Source organism: Lutra lutra, chromosome 8 (genome assembly GCF_902655055.1).
Source record: "Lutra lutra chromosome 8, mLutLut1.2, whole genome shotgun sequence".
In the NCBI taxonomy this organism is placed as follows: Eukaryota; Metazoa; Chordata; class Mammalia; order Carnivora; family Mustelidae; genus Lutra; species Lutra lutra.
In genome coordinates, this window is record NC_062285.1 from 128,917,846 (window position 1) to 128,938,348 (window position 20,503).

The following is a 20,503-nucleotide window of genomic DNA, read 5'->3' on the forward strand; positions in this document are numbered from 1 at the left end:
GCTCATGGGGTAGTTTGGGACCTATGGAAAGGATTCCCGTTTTTACATCTGTTATATTTCATTTCCATTTGAAGGAGAGGAGTTTGTTGAAACACACAAATATTTGCCCACTATGGGCGTCCCATTGTTGTTGTTTTTAATAAAAATGAGACACTATCTGTATAATACTCTGTAGCAGGTGCTATTCTAAAAATATATATTTATACTCTTAGGAATTAAAATTATTCTCATTCCCTCTTTACATACGATGAGACCAAGGCACTGAAGGTTATTCAGAACTTAAGTGGCGGAGCTGGCATTGGAGCATAGGTGACAAGGTGCGCACTCCGAGCCCCCAGGCCACGTCGCCTTTGGTGTGGCCTGAAGACAGAGGCTCAATCTAAGTAAATGTAAAATAAGCAATTTTTGTTCATCATTAATAGAGCTATCTAATATTTAAAGATCCCACGCACTGGAAAAGAGACAGTTTAAATCTGTCTTTGGTTTAGTTGGAGGCAGAGAGAGGATTCAGTACCGTGAATTACATGGTTGATATTCAGAGAAATTCTTTTTTTGAGAGTACAGGCCGACTAATGACCATCAGTAAAACAGGGAGGTCATTACCATCCTGGTGAGGTTTGCTGTGTCTGGTCATGGCTCAGGTAAGGCATCATTTAGCGGCACATCGCCTTGTCAAACTACAGCACACACCAGTAGTCTCTAAAGTTCCCCAGACGATGCAGAAATTGTTAATAGGATGTGTTGGACAATTTGTGCTCTAGGATACTGCTTGTTAAGGAATTCTGTGATAGAGTTAGTTTATTTGGAGAGTAAGAGGAAGTATAGTTTAAATTTTTTAGTTTGTACATGTGTATACTTTGGGTATTACACTGGTTGTGTTGTTAACTTTTCCAGTGAGGTACCCACATAGGCTGTTCCTTGAAAACTGGGTCCATGGAAAGTAAATTGTTTCAAAGTTGGGAGCAGACCGGGGATGGCATCAGATGGGGGGAAGCCAGTCAGTACTAGAGTTACTGGGTCATCTCTGGGCCGGCAGGGGCAGAGATGCCATGGGGGTGTCTAGATCAGTGGCTGGTGTCATTCCCCTCCTGGAAAAGGCAGGCTCATCACTCCCGGTGCCCTCACAGCAACACCTGGAATAGCACAGGTCGTGTGGACTATACTCGTACCAGAAAAGGAGCTCTTGGAGACCTCAGGACCCTTTCTTTCCCAGGGAGGAGGAGCAGTGACTGTCTGGTTGTCTTTCAGTGCCGTTTGCGGGACATGACATACTCCGCGCCCATCACCGTGGACATCGAGTACACCCGCGGCAGCCAGCGGATCATCCGGAACGCCTTACCCATCGGCAGGTGAGAGACGGTGTCCGAGCTGGAGCACACCGCCTGCATTCTAGCCCTGTGGGGTGACCTTGAGCAAGTCCTGCAGTTCCCTTTGCCCCATTTCCTCACCCAATAGATGTGGGAAACAGTGCCTACTTCATGGGAGTCTTTCTGGGGACCCTTGAGTTGGCCCAGCAGAGCGCTCCAAGCAGTGGGCAGCGCATGGCTGGGATGGCGGGGCTCTTTCATCGTGAAACCTTTCTGTAGAGCTGAGGAGAATGCTTCCTCCTCCTCCCGAAATCCCGGCTGTTAGGGAAGCATTAGGTTCACTTCAGTGAACTCTCCTGGGCTAGTGTTCTTGGTGGATTCATGTGTGTTTTGAGTTTGCGTTTTTTTGGAAGGTCGAACTGTTTCCAATATAGCGGGTATTTGAGGGAGAAATTATTTATTTGCCTGGAACAGGTTTGGAAATGATAGAGCATATCAGCTAGCATTGTTGTAGTCTGCTTTCCTTCATAAGGAAAATGTACCCACTTGCCTGTAGAAATGGACAAAACTCACAGCACTGTGTATCCGATAACAGGGTTGGACTTTAAACTTAGTGCGAACAATTCCCACCCAAGTGTATCTCCCCCTTCTGCAGAGCTTAATAAATACCCTTTGGTTCAGTAAATACGCACCAGTTGCCTGTCACTTGTCCTGCACTGTGTTGGGGGCTCGGGTCAACAGAAGATACTTAGAACTCCTGTTGGCTGTATTCATCCCCAGCTGCTGGGGAAGGCAGGCTTGAGTAACTGTGGGACCATCTGGCAGGTGCTGTGATGGCGAGGTCCAGAGTAACATGGAAACACACAGGTTTAGCAGATCCTCCTCTGTAGTCTCCTAAAGGAGGGGCTGTGTGTATTGTTCCTGTCCTCACTCCTCAGTGAGGAAAGTGAGTTGGGATATCAGAATATTAATATTCATTTTAGCAGGACTGTTTTTCAGTGTCAAGACCTTCCTTCTTTCTCACATATGGACCGTAGTCATGCCCGTTTAATCTTGGATCATAAGTAATTTCCCAGGTTGAATATTGTGAAGGCAGACTGGAGAGGCAGGCTCAGGATCACTAGTGCCATCTAAAGGGTTTACATCCTGGTTAGGAGGAGGCGGGGAAGGCGTGCATGTGACCAGTGTTTGGTGAGTACCTGCCACGTGCCAGACTCTGGGAGAGGTGACTGCATTCACTGCACTCGTGCAAGCGACCGTCTGTGGGTCTGACTGCTTGCATGGACTGTGCACTAGCCACATTATACATGGCCTCATGGAAGGCTGTGGCTTTTGGGTTTGGGGTTTGGTGGTTTTGTTTTTTTGTTTAAGGAAGAAGATTTCTGTTTAATTCAAGTAATAGTCCTACTTGGTAACAAATCAAATAGTAGATGAGAGGACTTGATACAAAGAAGAGGCCTTCCTGGTTCCTCACCCCAGTCCTGCTCCCATCTCGTGACCATGTCTCTTATTCTGGTGATTTTAGTGCATCCACAACTTTCAATGCTGTGTATGTGCCTCTACTTCTTGGTACATCAACTTTAGACACTATTTGTTTAAAACTCCGGATATTTGGTTTTGTCTGAAGAGCTCCTCATGTGGACCTCATTCTGCATGATGCCATTAACATCACACCAGTAAGGTGCCAGGGACTCTCCCTCCACACTTGGTAGCCCCCCCAACCCCCGCCTTCATTGCAGGTAGGGCCCTGTTGTCTAGTCATCCTTCCCTGTTTGGTAAGCAGCCTGTTCTCTCTGGGTTTTAAATCTTCTCTTTGTCTTCGATGACTGTATTTTGACTATGGTGTGTTTTGATGTGGCTTTCTTTTTATTTATTCTGTGTAGATATGATTGTGTGGGTTCATGGCTTGCCTACATTTCTGAAAGTCCACGGCCGCCATCTCTTTGAATAAGAGTCCTTGCTCATTGTGTATATTTTTTCCATCTAGAATCTGATGAGATGTCTATGAGACTTTTTCGCTCTGTCTTTCCTTGCCTCTTAAACTTTGTTATACATTCCTTCTCTTTTTCTGAAATACATTCCCAGTAATTTCTTCAGGTCTCTTTTACAGCTCAATAATTCTGTCTGCACCCAGGGGCAAATCTGTTATTCAGCCTATTCATAGATTTTTAAATTAATATTTTTCACATGTAGAAGTTTTGCTTCGTTCTTAAAATTGCCGGTGAGTGTCTTGGTAGGCTCTTGTTCCTCACACTTTGTTCATTGTGGTATTTCTACGTGACGAATGGCCGTCCCTTTGCTTACCATGGTTGGAGAGTTGCCATTTCTGACTAGTACCAAAGTCTGTCTGCAAAGTTTAAGGAAACTAAACCCTTGAATTTTTATTCTCTGGACTGGAAGAGCAGCAAACCTAGGGAAGTGCTTCATTTCACTCGGCTCTCACGTAACTGCCACTCGTCTGCCTTTTCTGAAATGTCCAAGAGGAATGCAGACCCTTTGGTGATGTGTACAGAGCATGGTGCCTCTTTTCACCTCTTTTGCCAGTGACCATCTTTATGTGATATTTTCTTTTGTTTTTCAATAGAATGCCCATAATGCTGCGTAGTTCAAACTGCGTTCTCACGGGGAAGACGCCAGCAGAATTCGCCAAACTAAACGAATGTCCTTTAGATCCAGGTATGTGTGATTCCTTAGGTTTTCACCCCCCACCTCTTACCCTTTCTGGGCCTTTCTTTTGCTGTTGTTGTTGCTTTAATTCTCAAAAACAATACCAGCCTTTCTACTTTATAATGAACTTGGATAATACTGTCCACAAACCATGGGGCTTCTGGGTGGCGCAGCCCATTAGGCCTCGGACTCTTGATTTCGGCTTCTGCTCGGGTTATGATCTCCGGGTGATGAGATTAAGGACTGTGTGGGCTCTGCCCTGAGCACAGAGTCTGCTTAAGATTCTCTCTCTCTCTCTCTCCCTCCCCACTTCTGTCAGCACCCAGCTGGCTCACACCTGTGTGCTCTCTAAGAAAAAAAAAAAAAATTAAAAATATTTTCGGAACATCCAGAAATTTGGCTCCAACTTTATTCTTTTAGTCTATATTTCTAAAAGATGTACTGTTTCCTCTAGCTGTTTTCATCTATTCCTCTAAAGTTGCATTGATATAAAATCACAGAAGGTCTTGGAAAGAGGTTAACAAAGGACATGACTTTTTTAGACTATAACAGAATGTTACATAAGTCAAATATATTGCTTGTTCTTGTTTATATTCTAAAAGTAAAATGAAGCCTCACTTTATCTTATTTTGAATTGTGTGCAAAGAAAGGACATATGATAATGTTTAAGGATTTGGTTCAGTATGGAATACTTAGGAAACCTAATCCTAGTCTACTATTGTCCCTGATTTGTTAGAAAACTTAGGGCAATTTTGAGTTTATATTGAAGATTGTTGGTTATTTCTATGCTTAAGAAATTTGAAGACTAATTTATTTAACATATTTTTTCCATTTGCCTCTTGTGAATGTCTGGCGCTGGTCATACGTACACCAGTAAAATCTGGTCCCTGTCCTCAAGAAGTTTATTTTCTAGTGGCTCGTTTGTCTAAAGTCATGTGCTGACACTGTCATCGTTCATACAACAGCATCAGCAAATGCTTCTGAGTGTTGGTCAGCACCGTGGAGCAGTGGAGGAGGGGGTCTCTGAATCAGGAGGTCACTGTCGCTCCTCAGTCACACTCTCAGAAGAACAGGACGTGAACTTTTTCTTGCTTCCTTTGGGCAGGTGGCTACTTCATTGTCAAGGGGGTAGAGAAAGTTATTCTTATCCAAGAGCAGCTGTCTAAGAACAGGATCATCGTGGAGGCCGACAGGAAAGGGGCGGTTGGTGCTTCAGTTACCAGGTACGGAAAGCAGGGATGTTGCTAAGAAACGCTAATAATTTCATTAATATCGGATGACTGTGTTTCAGTACAGAGGTAGCCTGTTACTTCTATAAGAAGCTGCAAAATACTGGTCTCTGTTCAACGATTCAATTTATTGTGTAACACTGGAAGCATGGAGTATTGATTTAAAATTTTTAGCGATGAAAGTGTGAAACATTGGTTGAAAGGCTACTACTAGCTGTTTTATTCAAGTTGGATTTTGTTGTAGTAAAGGAATGTTGGAAAAAGAAATATGAAACCACTCCTTTTCTTTTTCATGTTTGTTTTTAGGCTTTGACCATTTTGCATAATGTATTTTTAGATCGTTATGACCAGAGATTATTTTTTACTTAATATTTAATGAATTCTGTCATGGACTTACATCTTATTGTTAGTTTTTTTGACTGGCCTCTTTCACAGTGTACTCATTTTTCTCCAGCAGCATCTCTTGTCTCCTGTAACTTTTCTCTGATTTATTATCATATGTAATTTGAAATTTGTAAATTCAAACGTTCTGGGAAGGAAACAGTCATAGAATAATCAAGATGTCAGTATTCAGTAGGGTTGTTTGTCCTCCAATGACCTGTAATAAACTGTACAACGCAGACTTCTTTAATTTTCCTTTCTGATCAGCCGAGGGGATGGGGGCAGCTAACAGTAATGGCCATTTACTGAGCAGTCACTAGGCACTAGGCAGTGTAACAGTTGCTATATTTGTCACCTCAGCCCTCCAAGATAAGTGGTGTTATTTCTCTTTCACTGCTGAGTAATAGGCCTTGGGCTCAAGGTCCTGCTGGTCAGAAGAGGTGGCCAGCATTTGGACCCAGAGCTAATAATTCTGTGACCCAGGTGTTCCTACTGTCTACAGCTTTTGGAGCCAGGGAATTGGGATCTAAATCCCAGAGTTGTTGTACGGTAGTTATGAGGCACTTGGATGGGCAGTTACAGATCTCCTCTAAGCAGTGGTTTCCTCATGTGTGATTTGGGGACAGTCCTTCTGAGTAAGCATAGTATGTAGGAGATCAGAGCTAATATGAGTGTGTCACGTAGTGTTAATGGTGCCTCGCGGGTGAGCAGTGTGTGTTCCTGTTGCAGCCGATTACACTTGGAAATGTTTTTAAATCTATTAGGAACTTTGTAGCTGATGAGATACCAATGAAAGGAGATTCCTTAGTTTCTTTTGGCTTCACTGTATAGTAAGAGTGTGGATATGTTTTATTGGATGATTAAACACTCACAGAGTTTAAATTCATTTCTTCATCATTTTTTCATTATGGTATAGACTCTTCTGAGGTTTTTTTTTTTTGAAATGTATAAAATTGATCATGAATGTACCTCACACTGAAAGCAGTTCAGGTGGAACCAAGGTGAAGTAGGGTCAAAATAAATTTGTCACTCCCTCACCCACAAAACTCCACCCTATTGTCAAAGCTATAGAAACATGTGTAGTGTTTTTAAATATTTGTGGAAATGGCAGGAAAGCTTGAAAAGGAGTTATGCATCTTCAAAAGGCCTCTATTAGGAGGGAGCTTCCTGATCATTACTGATTACTGAATCTTACTGATTGATGATCATTGCTGCTGCGTGCTACTGGCTTGAAACCAAGTGGGGAGACAGTTTAACCAACTTGTGTTTCCTTGTAGCTCCACTCATGAGAAAAAAAGCAGAACCAATATGGCTGTGAAACAGGGACGATTTTATTTGAGGCATAATACGTTGTCAGAAGATATTCCCATTGTCATCATATTTAAGGTAAGGCTGCAGGTGCCTACTGAAAATGATAAGTCTTTCTTGCTTTATTTTCATATGTCATTAGAAATTTGGAGGCTAAGGATCTCGAGGAATGGAAAGATTTGTAGCATACGTATGTTGTCAGTTATGTAATATATTTTAAATTGAAAGCTACTAAGATCAGGGTTCACGTGTTTCCAATATTTTTAACAGCTATGCAATAAAAAATCCTAAGGTATGAGGGGCGCCTGGGTGGCTCAGTGGGTTAAGCCTCTGCCTTCGGCTCAGGTCGTGATCTCAGGGTCCTGGGATCGAGCCCCACATCAGGCTCTCTGCACAGCAGGGAGCCTGCTTCCCCCTCTCTCTCTGCCTGCTTCTCTGCCTACTTGTAATCTCTCTCTTTCTCTGTAAAAAAAAAAAAAAAAAAAAAAAAAAAAAAAAAAAAAAACCCAAAACCTGAAGGTATGAAAGGATATATAGTGAGAAGTAAGCCTTTCTACTCACTGGGACCTAACCACATAGTTATCCTACCCGGGACACTGCTGCTCCTGGTTTATGGGGCATCTTTCAAGAGATAGTGCTGGTACAAGCACGTTTATCTGTAGCAGGTTTTATTGTTTTGTGTTTCAGTTTACATACATTGCACACCATTTTGCACTCGGCTTGTTTTTTTTTTTGTAACTTTCATCTTGGAGCTTGTGTTACCTTATCAATTCATACAGAGCTACCACATTCTTTTTGACAAACTATCCTATTATGGGTGTACCACAGTTTACTTACTCATTCTTCCCCTGGGGAATACACACGTCTCTTGCTGTTAGAGGACTGCTGTAATACCACGTTACCCAAGGGTAGGGGTATCTGTAGGCAAACTAAATTCCTAGGAGTAGAATTTTCCAGGTCAAAAAATAGGAACCAAGTTTGTTCTTTTTTATGGACTTTGGAAGTCTGATGTGTTTCTACATAAACATGAATGTTTTTAAACTGATTTTTTTCACCTTGCTCGTGGACTGGTGACTTAGAACCCAAAAGACATTTTCCCATAGAAATTGTGTTTAAAAGGTTCAGTCTCATAGATAATTGCATAGTGGCTCACCTTACCTGCTCTGAGACTTGAAGGTTACACATGTTTTATGAACATTTGAATTGTATTAGTCATTAAGCAGAATTTTAAAATAGCATCCTGTGATATGGTGGATCCTCCGTGTTTGTGAATTCTGTATTTGCGACTTCTCCTACTTGCTAAAATTTATTTTTGACCCTGAGATCATCACCTGTGGTGGTTTTGCGGTTATTCACGGACCCGCACAGGCTCAGAGCAGTGAAAGATTTGAGTCCCCAAACTGCGTTCCTAGCTGAGGTCGAAGAAGGCCACGCTCCCCTTTCTTGTTTCTGCCCTCTTGCTGTAAACAGGTGGGATCTGCCTAGGGCCATGTTCTTTCACATTTTTGTGCTTTTGGGTGGGATTTTGCTGTGTGAAATGGCCCCCAAGCCAAGGCTGAAGTGCTGGCTAGTGTTTCTAAGCGCAGGAAGGCAGTGATGTGCCTTACGGAGAAGATGCGTGTGTCAGATAAGCTCCGTCCGGGCATGAATTACACTGCTGTTGTCTGTAAGTTTATCATATAAGGCGTCTTTAAGTAGAAACACATGGAAAGCAAGGTTCTGTACGGATGGGTTGAAGGAAATGTAACCAGAGGCCCATAGGACAGAACTGTATTTCCCGTCTTCTCCCATGAAGGGTGTGTGTGGGCCAGGAGGGAATCTTGCTGACAGGGCTGACTGAAACCAAGAGCTCAGTTTATTCGAGTCGATACTGAAGGGAGTGGGTACTTGGACAGTGTTCAAGGTTAACACTCTTTTCTCATTTAGTTTTGCTTCGAAACTAAATATTCCTGCTTGGCAGTTGTTAGAATAGTTGAAGCTTCTGGGGCGGGTGGTTAGAAAGGAAAGACATTTGGGTATACGATTCAGAGGAGTAAGAGAGAAGGATTTGAATTTGTCCTGTAGGAGTTGTGACCTGGCGACAGCACAGGAGTGGGGGAAACAGGCCTCTTTGTGTCGGATGAGAGTTGGGGCCATGAAGGGCGTCCTGGCTTGTTCATGGGTATTGAGTGGATGTTGACCAGTTGGGTTTTTTGTTTTTTTTTTTTTTTAAGATTCTATTTGTTTATTTGACAGAGAGAGAGAGAGAGAGAGAGAGATCACAAGTGCACAGAGAGAGAGGGAGAAGCAGGCTCTCCACTGAGCAGAGAACTCGATGCGGGGCTTCATCCCAGGACCCTGAGACCATGACCCGAGCGGAAGGCAGAGGCTTTAACCCACTGAGCCACCCAGGTGCCCCAACCAGTTGGGTTCTTTAACTCGGGAAATAACTGTGTTCTGAATGTAATTACATGAAGAAGGTTGTAGGAGATTTTTTTTTTTTTTTAAGATTATTTATTTATTTGAGAGGGACTGCAACATGGGGGATACGGGCTTGATACCAGGACCCTGAGATCATGACCTGAGCCAAAGTCAGATGCTTAACCAACTGAGCCACACGGGCATCCCTGTAGATTTTTTTTTTTCATGTTTAGTGCAACTTAATATACTTTTAAGTTCTCTAAATGAGGTGATGTCATTTTCTATTTAGGATGATTATGGTGATCATAATAGCAGTACCATTTGTATCGACAGGAGGGTGGGGAGCCAGAGAGAATTCTTAAATGTACTTTTTATTACCTTTCTAAAGTGTTTATATACATATTTTTAAAGATTTTATTATTTATTTATTTGACAGAAAGAGATCACAAGTAGGCAGAGAGGCAGGCAGAGAGAGAGAGAGAGGAGGAAGCAGGCTCCCCGCCGAGCAGAGAGCCCGATGTGGGGCTCGATCCCAAGACCCTGAGATCATGACCTGAGCCGAAGGCAGAGGCTTAACCCTCTGAGCCACCCAGGTGCCCCTAAAGTGTTTATATTTTTAAATCACAGAAGTCATGTTGTCTTTTCTTGTCGGGATCCCACAGGCCCCAATGCCGTGCGTTGTATACTTAGTGTTTAGGAGGGAAAAAGAATTTCATCTAACTGTGTAGAATTACATCTCCAGTAGAGGGCAGTGTGTTCCCATGGATCAAAAAGAGTTTCATGGATGTTTTAGAGGCTTGAAGCCGCTTTGGACTACTTTCCTTAGACCAGAAATTATAAATTGATTGTAATAATGCAGTAGTCTTATGTTACTCACATGGAAAATGCATCACATTTTAACATGGACATGTTAAAATCAGAAAACGTTTGTCAAATACTTTTTTGGCTAAGTAGCAAAATTTTGATAAGACAGTTTCTTCTGTCAAATTTAATATTATATTGCAAATGTGTACATGTGCTTATAGCAAACTTAAGTCCTTTTTATAATGGGGCTGTAAATTAATATGTACTTTTATATAACCTGTAGTTGAGATTTCAGATTTCTCCTTTTCTGATTATAAAACAGTCCTTGAATTGTACAAATTTAGAAAGTTACTGAAAAGTAGAACTACATTTTTGGACCTGTTTTTTTCAGACCCTTCTTCCTTTGCTTTGGTAATATACACATAGATTTTACTATTTTTTTCCCACTGAACAGTGAATTGTGAAAAGCTTTTCATATCTATAAATACAGAGCTACATCATTATTTTTAGTAGGTGTTGTACAGGAATTAGCCACGGGTGGTGTAATCTGTTTAACCAGTTTCCTGTAGGGGGACATTTAGGTGTCCTTTTTTCCCCCAAGCTTTCACTCTGATACACGACCCTGGGTCTTCTTCTACATAAATATTTGTGTATATTGCTGAGTAGTTTGTGAGAGTTAACTCCTGGGAATGGAATTAGATGTTTTTTTTTAAAACCTTGGGCATGTGGCCAGAAATTTCTCATGAGACCTAACCATTGCATGCTAATCAGCAGTGTATAAGAATGACAACAACTATTTAAATTTTTTTCAGTTTAAATACTCGAAGTATATTGGTCACAGATAGTCCCGTTTTGCGGTCTCCTGTTTGAGGGACATTTTAACAGGAGATGGAACCTTGTCTGATGACTTCTATGAAGACTTTTCCATCTGGGCAGCAACACGGAAAATGGGAGATCTTAGCATCAGACAGATCTAGGCCAAATTCCACCTTCTCTACTGGTTAACTGTGTGACCTCAGGCAGATTTTCCAGTCTCCCTGAGTCTTGGATAATTCCCCCGTAAAGTGAAAATTTCACCTGGGAGGGTTGTCCTGAAACGCAAAGGAGATAATCTATTTTTTGAAAAGTGGGCAGCCTAGAATGAAGATACTATTTCTCTTGCCTTTGCTCTGCCTCCACATTCAGTGTCAGGAGCTGGGGAAAATAAACTGGGAGACCAGGAAAGTCACATCATTTCTCTTTTTGTGTTGTGTGGCCCTAACACAGACCTTGACAGTCATTAGGACTTGATGGTTGTTGATTGTAACCAACAATTGGCTAAAAGTGACAGAAGCAGCAGGGTTTCCAGGTTCCATGCTGGGTCTGAATATGATGGCTAAAGCTTTTTAAGACCTAGATCAGCCTTATTTATGGACTTGAATCACTACAAAGGTTCTCCTGACCATGAATCTTTCCCACTTTACATTTTGTATTCCCAAGTATTCAGCAGATGCTCTGTGATGGCCTCTGTAGTCTGAAAGTTTTTATAGAAAAGAAGATCAGATTTCAAGGGGCCTGGGCATTGTTTCTTGGAAACGAACTTACACTGAAATTTTTGATCTTTAAAGAGAAAAAACTGCAGAGTTAAAGAGGGCCATCACAGTTCTTTTAGTATCTGCTAAGACTACTTTTAGTGATAATAGATCGATTCCTGGCTGAAGAAAGATTAGAGATTTCTGAATATTAGGTATTTTAAGCACTTTGTCCCTTTCCCTCCATCACACATATATTTCAGCATATCACTGTCAGTGGGCATGTCCTTCTCTCATTAGTATTTTCTGTCTTCACAAGTCACACTTGTAGTCACACTTAGTGGGTATGCAAAGAGAAGACTTTATGCTGCTTCCTAAAGAGCGTACACCCTCATTTTTGTTCTTACTCCCGATGGCCAGACTGGGTGACCTGCTGAAACGTATCATCTCTGCTGTTTCTTCACAAGGTTATTATACAGCATTCATTTCTGACTTATTAGTCAGGTGAAATGATTTCAGATATCTGGAGTACAAAGAGTTCCTTATAAAGCTAGTTTTCAGATGTCTGAATTATGTCTATAAAGCATAATGGTTGGGCATTTTGCTGTCGTTTCCATAGCAATATGTCATTTATTTGTAGCTATGACTTCCCAAGGCTGAGTAGTCATAAAATCAGTTTGGTCTTTGGCACTAGAGCGCTTTCGATGATAACCTGACCGAGTTACCACCCTGTTGTTCAGTGACCTGGTAGAGGAGGGGTTTAGTCCTTGTAGAGCAGAGCTTTGCCACTGATCCTTCTCCCTGCACATATGGTGTCATTTACCATGTACTTGGCGTATCTTTGCTTCGTGGCTTAGAAATATTTGGAAGGCCTAAGCAGTCTGTTTAGATCCATGTTAGAACACTTGAAAATTTTATGCAGTTATAAAATTACTGCTCAGATTCAGCTTCGGGACAGCTTGAAGCAGCTCCGTATGTCAAATGAGAATGCGGGAGGACTTTTTCACTACTATTACATGCCAAATCTATGTAGTCTTTTTCACTTAGAAATTGCTGAACTAAAAATTAATTACTAAAATAACCCAGGTGGCTTCGGTTCAGGTGTAGAGGTTGTCCTGCCTCAGGAGAGGGGACTGATCCAGAATGCTTCTGGCCATTTAGCTCTCATATTCCCTTTCTGTCCCAGCGAGACCTTCTCCTGCTCGATCATTTTGCACGCTCAGGTTGGCATCCGCCCCATGTGGATCTCTTTTAGTGTTTGCACTTTCCCCTGGGGAGGGAAGTGCATTGCTTACAAAGTTTTATTATCAGTGATTTTAGGAAAGGGTGACTAGATTCTACTACAGATTACTTGCCTTGGTGTTGTTTTTTGTATATTTGTCTGTTTTGATTCCGTTGAAACACATTTAACACTCTCCTGGGAGATTGAGAGGCAAAAGTTAATTTATATTCTAATTAGCTTTTCGCAGAGAAATACTCTCTTCTCATGTTTTTGGCTGGCTTCTTGCCGACCGAGGAGAAAATGTAGACAGGCCTACCTACATGCCATCAGAGAAAGTAGATGCCCTCCGTATGCTTCATCAGAGGGTAATCTAGGGTATTTTCCTTCATTGGTTTAAAAATTAGAACTGATAACAGTTTTTTAAGATTGCTCTCTTTTAATCCACGAAATGCTAAGTGTTTTAGCGAACTTAAAATTTTTAATTATATTTTTAGTATTTTTTTTTTTAAGATTTTATTTATTTATTTTTCAGAGAGAGAGAGGGAGAGAGAGCAAGCACAGGCAGACAGAATGGCAGGCAGAGGCAGAGGGAGAAGCAGGCTCCCCAATGAGTAAGGAGCCCGATGCGGGACTCGATCCCAGGACGCTGGGATCATGACCTGAGCCGAAGGCAGCTGCTTAACCAACTGAGCCACCCAGGCGTCCCTATATTTTTAGTATTTTTAAGTAGTACTGTTTATGTCTAGTGTCCATTTGAACAAATGCGTCCTATCAAATTAGAGCTAAAATGATGAAAATTAAAGTATAGAAGAGATTTGTGTTGTGAGAGCATCTTTGTTTACAAAACACAGTTGTGAACAAAACAAGTTCTACCTTTACAAAGCTTTTTTTACGTTTAAATAGCAAATTTAATTCCAAAAGTTGGTCTGTTAGTTATCTGTGCTGTGTAACAAATTATAGCACAGTTGCTGTTGGTCGGAGATGCAGAGGTTGCTTGGCTGGGTGGTTCAGGCTCAGGGTCTTTGAGGAGTCAAGTTGTCAGCCCGCGCTGAAGTCACCCAGAGGCTGGACTGGAGCGCGGCGGGGTCCTCTTCTATTCGCCGCTCCCCCATGATGGCATTTGGCTTCTCACCACCGGACCTTTCCACAGGCTGCATGAGTGTCTGCAGGACATGGCCGCTGGCTTCCCGCCCACGTGCTCTCTACGGGCAAGGACAAGCAGGAAGCCACGGTGCTGTTCATAACCAGGGCTCCGCAGTTGCACTCTGTGCTTCTTTCTTATAAAAGTGAGTCATTGAGTTGAGCTTCCACTCTGAAGGAGAGTCGTCTTTACCTTGTGAAGAGAGTGTCAAAGAATTTGGTGAATGTTTTTCAAACCACCACAGGTGGCTTGAAGGAACGTAGCATATATTTAACTTCCCCCCAACAAAAGTTTCAAACCTTCAGTCAGTTTATATCTGACCGTGAAGTATCCACATCGAATTTCTGGATCACAGATTACTCAAATTCAAATGGAAAGCTGTAGAATTTTACATCCTTTTGTTCAAAGAAATGAAGAAACAGGTGGACAAGGCGGTTCAGCAGTAGTGGTTGTGAAGTCGGTCACTGATCTTGTTTAAGGACAGACACTTCTGATCTCGTGACTCCAAGAGGTGCCCTTCCCGCTGTGCCCTGCTTTATGTTCTCCACGTTCCTCCCTGGAACCTGAGACTCGGTTTCCCTCCTTCTCCCCCGTGTGTGGGGAAGCGGGCACCAGAGCATCGAAGCCTAGCGAGACAGTTTACAAATGTGGGTTCTATTTGTTCTCTGGTTCCGTTTTCTCTGCATAGCTGAAGGAAGAATTTTAATGCAAACATAACTTTTCCCGTAACTTCTAAGAAGCAGATTCTTTCTCTGCCAAGAGAGGTTTAGTGAGATTATGCTCTATTTCTTGATATGGCAGAATTCCAGGCGGATGTGTGAAGGAGTGAGCCCTAGTGCCATATGGAATCTACAAAGACCGGCGTTGCCGGCTGCCACCTTGAAACACTTAAGATAAGTGGGTTTCTTAAACCTCTTAAGTGTGTTTTCAGTTTTTTTTAGTTTTTTTTTTTTTTTTTTAAAACCTCTTCTTAAAACCTGCGTTAAGTATAGCTTGATATCTCTGGAATAGTGAGCTAAAACATCCTTTAGGAAAAATTCTTCTAGCCTAAATGTGAATGAATTGATCATTCTCAAAAAATTAGTCTTGCGACAAAACTAATTGGGGTTCTGTTTACTTTCGGCAGTGCATATTTTCTGATTTACTGCTCTTTGGCTGTTTTGTTTTAATTTTTTAGTTTGCTTTCGTAATCGTGACCATGTCTCTGCTATACCTTCCTACCTCCTTTTTCACGATGACACTTGCAGGATATTCAAACGTTTTAGAAGATTGCACACATGCGAAAAAAGTGCTTGAGAATGTTTGTTTTCCTCTTCCCAATCAAAATTTCTATTTCAGGTTCTTCTGCAGCTTGGGCTGGGGCTGCCAATGCCAGATGGCACCGTTTCTGAGAAAAGAGCTAGCTTTTGCTTAGAAGTAATACCCACAAACAATGCCAAATTAGCATAAGCAAATGTCAGTGAGTTAACACAAAGCCAACACTCTTTCTATCTTTTCTTTCCTTCCTAGGCCATGGGTGTTGAGAGTGACCAGGAAATTGTACAGATGATTGGAACAGAGGAGCACGTGATGGCTGCATTTGGGCCCAGCTTGGAAGAGTGCCAGAAAGCTCAGATTTTCACACAGATGCAGGTGTGTCTTTTCATGTCGTCCTTTGCTATGAAAGGGAATTGGAGATTTAATGTTGCTCGTGCATAAAGCATCAGATGCAGTAACTTCTTGGGGTGTAGGTGCGGGAGGGTGTTGGGGAGGTGGGAGGAACAGTAGAGAAGCTTCTTTGACTGGTGTTTTAGGAATTGGAGGAAGGAGTCTGCCTTGATAAATTATCAGCCTATGGTGTCTAACCCTGAAGGGGGATATGTGTCCAAGAGGCTTTTGTTCTGATAAAATAGCAAGTACTCTTCTTTCACTTATTTGCCTGAGTGATCTATGTTTTTGTTTTTCTGGGTTTTTTGGGTTTTTTTAGAGAGATTTATTTATTTATTAGAGTGCATGTGAACGAGTGCACAGCAGGGGGTACAGAGGGAGAGAAAGAATCTTAGGCAGATTCTGCTCTGAGTGCAGAGCCTGATGTGGGGCTCGAGCTCTTGACCCTGAGATCACGACATGAGCTGAAACCAACAGTTGAATGCTTAACCTACTGTGCCACCCAGTTGCCCCAATATATGTTTTTGAACTACAGCAACTCTAGTGTAGAAGATTTTTTTCTTCATTTCTCCTCAAGTTCCCTTTTTATTCCCTTCCAGTTGCTTTCAGTGTCCAGTTGTATATGGTCTCAGTCCCTTTTTCTGAATTCCTGGTGTCATCAGCAAGAAAAGCCAGGATCAGAAACCCTTTACCAGTACAAGCCTTCATCGACCTGCTAAAGAACTCCTAGCTGGACCTTGGGGATTTTAGGACAAGATTAGTTTCTTGTCTTCATATGTATATATATATATAATATATATATATTATATATGTGTGTGTGTGTGTGTGTGTGTATGTACACACGCTAAACATAATAGAAATAAGAAATATTAAAAACAATTGTACTTCCCTACCCTTGTGACTGGAGCCCTCACAGCCACACCTCAGATGTCAAGTCCCACATTTTTTTTTTTTTAAAGATTTTATTTATTTATTTGTCAGAGAGAGAGAGAGAGATCACAAGTAGGCAGAGAGGCAGGCAGAGACAGAGGGAGAAGCAGGTTCCCTGCCGAGCAAGGAGCCCGATGTGGGACTCGATCCCAGGACGCTGGGATCATGACCTGAGCCGAAGGCAGCTGCTTAACCAACTGAGCCACCCAGGCGTCCCCAAGTCCCACATTTGTAAAGTACTTTGCTAAGTATCAGTCCGTGGCAGTGCACCTCATAGCCGTCCTGGGGGTAGGGATTCCAGCTATAGAAGCATGGTAGACAGTGCTTACATATCTGTATATACATTGTCTGTTCTGGGAGTTACGTACAATGAAGTATAAATTCCAGGTGGCATTTTTCTTGTTACCCAGGATGCTTATAGAGATAGCATTTTCCCACTTACATCTGTTAGTGTGTGTTCTGAAAAATCACACCTCTATTGATATTTTCATAGACTGAGCCAGACAAACATAATCATCATATGTAAGTGTATATAATTCCAAAGCACAAATCGGTAAGGATTATTCTTACCCCTGCCTTCTTTTCATGCTGTTAAATAAGAGTCAACTCAAGTTCTTGGGCAGGCCGCATCAGAAGTTGTTTGGACTTTGGAGGTTCTATGTTTGGTCTTTATTGAAAATGAAATATGTAGTGAGCATGAGTCTTTGTTACACACTGGAATTATATTGTCCAAGGGTTCCAAGAACATGAAGAGGAAATGTCAAGAAACACCCAGGAGTTGGCCCAGGGGAGATACACGCTCTCCTCTAAAGCTGTGTAATGTTCGGGAAGAGTGGTCTACCTTCACAATCCTTCAGTGGACGCAGTGAGATCCGTTATCCCTTTTATAACAAACAGCATCACTGGTGCTCAGATAGCCCTGTAACCCCAGCATCACAGAGCTGTGTGAGCAGGGCTAAATAGTGGGTTGGGAAATCATTTACTTCTGCTATACAGGTGCTGACCGAAAACATCAGCTAACACAATGAGAGAAGTTCAGTTCAGAGATGGGAATATGCAAACGGGGTATAACATGAACATGGCTCCTACTCTGCTGTGCTGGTTTAGAGCAGGGATTAATAATCTGCAACTAAGAAGATGCTCTCGAGGCATGCATAATCCAAAATGGTTGGTAAGTGCGACATACGAGTTAGGGCAACGTGGATATTGTATGTGATTGTAAGAGAGCAAGTAGCAAGTGCGTGGTGAACTTTTGGTGACATGGCACTTAGTGGATTTCTTAACACCTGAGTTGTGTTTGTGTTTAATGCTTCCCTTGGTATCTCTCCTCCATTCCTTCTGCCCACAAAGCCACTTGCTGGGTCTTGCTCATGGATATTTTCTATCATTCTCGTCAAGGGCTGTGGCATAGAGAGAAGAAATGATGTATAACCTTCTTCGGAGGATAGGATGCACGAGGGGGTGTCGCGTTAACCTGTTCATGCCCAGGTTGGGCTCTCACCCCAACCCACACACACTGCAGCCATGATAACATTATGACACCAGGAAAAAGCTGACTACGAGCTAACTCAGAAGGGGTACTAGGCCCCTGTGTTCCTGTTTCTTTCCTCAAAGTGAAGAATCTTTAGCTTCTTTCCCAAGGGAACTGGAAGACCAGAATTTCATGAGGACAGCTCAGTTGAGGGAAGACTGAACTGCCTGTCTCTTGGCAGTTTCCACTGACTGTGGGCTTGCTTTTATCCGGTGCTGGGTCCTACATCTTGCTAGGTCATGGTGGCAGGGATTGGCCGTCTGGGTTGTGTTTTGTTTTTTTTTGTAAAGATTTTATTTGTTTATTTGACAGAGATCACAAGTAGGCAGAGAGAGGGAGGGAAGCAGGCTCCCCACTGAGCAGAGAGCCCAATGCGGGGCTCGATCCCAGGACCCTGAGATCATGACCTGAGCTGAAGGCAGAGGCTTTAACCCACTGAGCCACCCAGGCGTCCGGAGTGTGAGTTTTTCATATGCTCTAATGGACACTAAAAGGAGAGGATCCTATGATGTCCTGGTCTTACCATGGAGGACTTCCATTCCATTCCCAGCTCTGAACTAGTCATCAGGAATCAAAGAAAAAGATGACACAAGGTCTAGTAGGAATGACATACCTGTAAATAGTTAAAATATGGCCAGGGTCTAAAGCGGAATGAAAGCACTTAGTTCCTTATGCATAAGGAATTCACATAGCAGAGAAAAGGAATAGGTGATACCTGAGCTAGTTTTGAAGCACAGAAATTTCCCAGGCACATAACTGGGGACAGGAATTCCAAGATGAAGAATCAGGAATCCCAGCCCCTTTTTCTGACTAACTGAAAGCCAGTTAAAAAAAAAAAAAATGCATTCATTGTTGTTTGAAAATTATCCTCTTTAAAAACTTTTTATAGTGGAAAAACAACATGCACAAAATATACAGAAGAGTAGTATGAACCCCCCCTGTGCCCATCACCCAGCTTCAGTAATTACCGACAGTCTGCCATCTTGTTTCATCTAAATCTTCACCTACTCCTCACACCCACTATTTGATTAGTTTTTAATACTTCATATTTTAGGTACGATTTATGTGTGCTGAAATATACAAATCTTAATTGCATAATTTTACATAATTGATGTAGAATATTTTTCCATTACCCTGGGGAAGTTCCCTTGTGTCCCTTCTTTTTTTTTTATTTAAATTTTTTATTTTTTTATAAGCATATAATGTATTTTTATACAGGGCTACAGTTCTGTGAGTCGCCAGGTTTACACACTTCACAGCACTCACATAGCACATGCCCTCCCCAATGTCCATAACCCCACCCCTCTCTCCCGACCCCACTCCCCCCAGCAACCCTCAGTTTATTTTGTGAGATTAAGAATCACTTATGGTTTGTCTCCCTCCCAATCCCATCTTGTTTCATTTATTCTTTTCCTACCCCTCAAATCCCCCATGTTGCATCTCCACTTCCTCATATCAGGGAGATCATATGATAGTTGTCTTTCTCCGATTGACTTATTTCGCTAAACATAATACCCTCTAGTTCCATCCATGTCATTGCAAATGGCAAGATTTCATTTCTTTTGATGGCTGCATAGTATTCCATTGTGTATATATACCACGTCTTTTTTATCCATTCATTTGTTGATGGACATCTAGGTTCTTTCCATAGTTTGGCTCTTGTGGACATTGCTGCTATAAACATTCAGGTGCACGTGCCCCATTGGATCACTATGTATCTTTAGGGTGAATACCCAGTAGTGCAATTGCTGGGTCATAGGGTAGCTCTATTTTCAACTTTTTGAGGAACCTCCATGCTGTTTTCCAGAGTGGTTGCACCAGCTTGCATTCCCACCAACAGTGTAGGAGGGTTCCCCTTTCTCCACATCCTCGCCAGCATCTGTCATTTCCTGACTTGTTAATTTTAGCCATTCTGACTGGTGTGAGGTGATATCTCATTGTGGTTTTGATTTGTATTTCCCTGATGCCGAGTGATGTGGAGCATTTTTTTCATGTGTCTGTTGGCCATCTGGATGTCTTCTTTGCAGAAATGTCTGTTCATGTCCTCTGCCCATTTCTTGATTGGATTATTTGTTCTTTGGGTGTTGAGTTTGCTAAGTTCTTTATAGATTTTGGACACTAGCCCTTTATCTGATATGTCATTTGCAAATATCTTCTCCCATTCTGTCAGTTGTCTTTTGGTTTTGTTAACTGTTTCCTTTGCTGTGCAAAAGCTTTTGATCTTGATAAAATCCCAGTAGTTCATTTTTGCCCTTGCTTCCCTTACCTTTGGCGATGTTCCTAGGAAGAAGTTGCTGCGGCTGAGGTGGAAGAGGGTGCTGCCCGTGTTCTCCTCGAGGATTTTGATGGATTCCTTTCTCACACTGAGATCCTTCATCCATTTTGAGTCTATTTTCGTGTGTGGTGTAAGGAAATGGTCCAATTT

General features: G+C 42.2%; 1 protein-coding gene across 4 annotated transcripts in view; it reads left to right on the forward strand.

Moving 5' to 3' along the window:
- POLR3B (RNA polymerase III subunit B) overlaps positions 1–20,503 on the forward strand; it is a 132,778-nt gene that overhangs the window by 12,596 nt on the left and 99,679 nt on the right. For all 4 annotated transcript variants that reach the window (XR_007129397.1, XM_047741197.1, XM_047741195.1 and 1 more), the window contains exons 6-10: positions 1,249–1,349; positions 3,892–3,983; positions 5,080–5,197; positions 6,862–6,970; positions 15,480–15,602. Coding sequence is in view for 3 of the 4 variants with exons in the window: in XM_047741197.1 (XP_047597153.1) it covers positions 1,249–1,349; positions 3,892–3,983; positions 5,080–5,197; positions 6,862–6,970; positions 15,480–15,602 (543 nt within the window). In the remaining variant the exon portion in view is untranslated. The remainder of the gene's footprint in view (positions 1–1,248; positions 1,350–3,891; positions 3,984–5,079; positions 5,198–6,861; positions 6,971–15,479; positions 15,603–20,503) is intronic.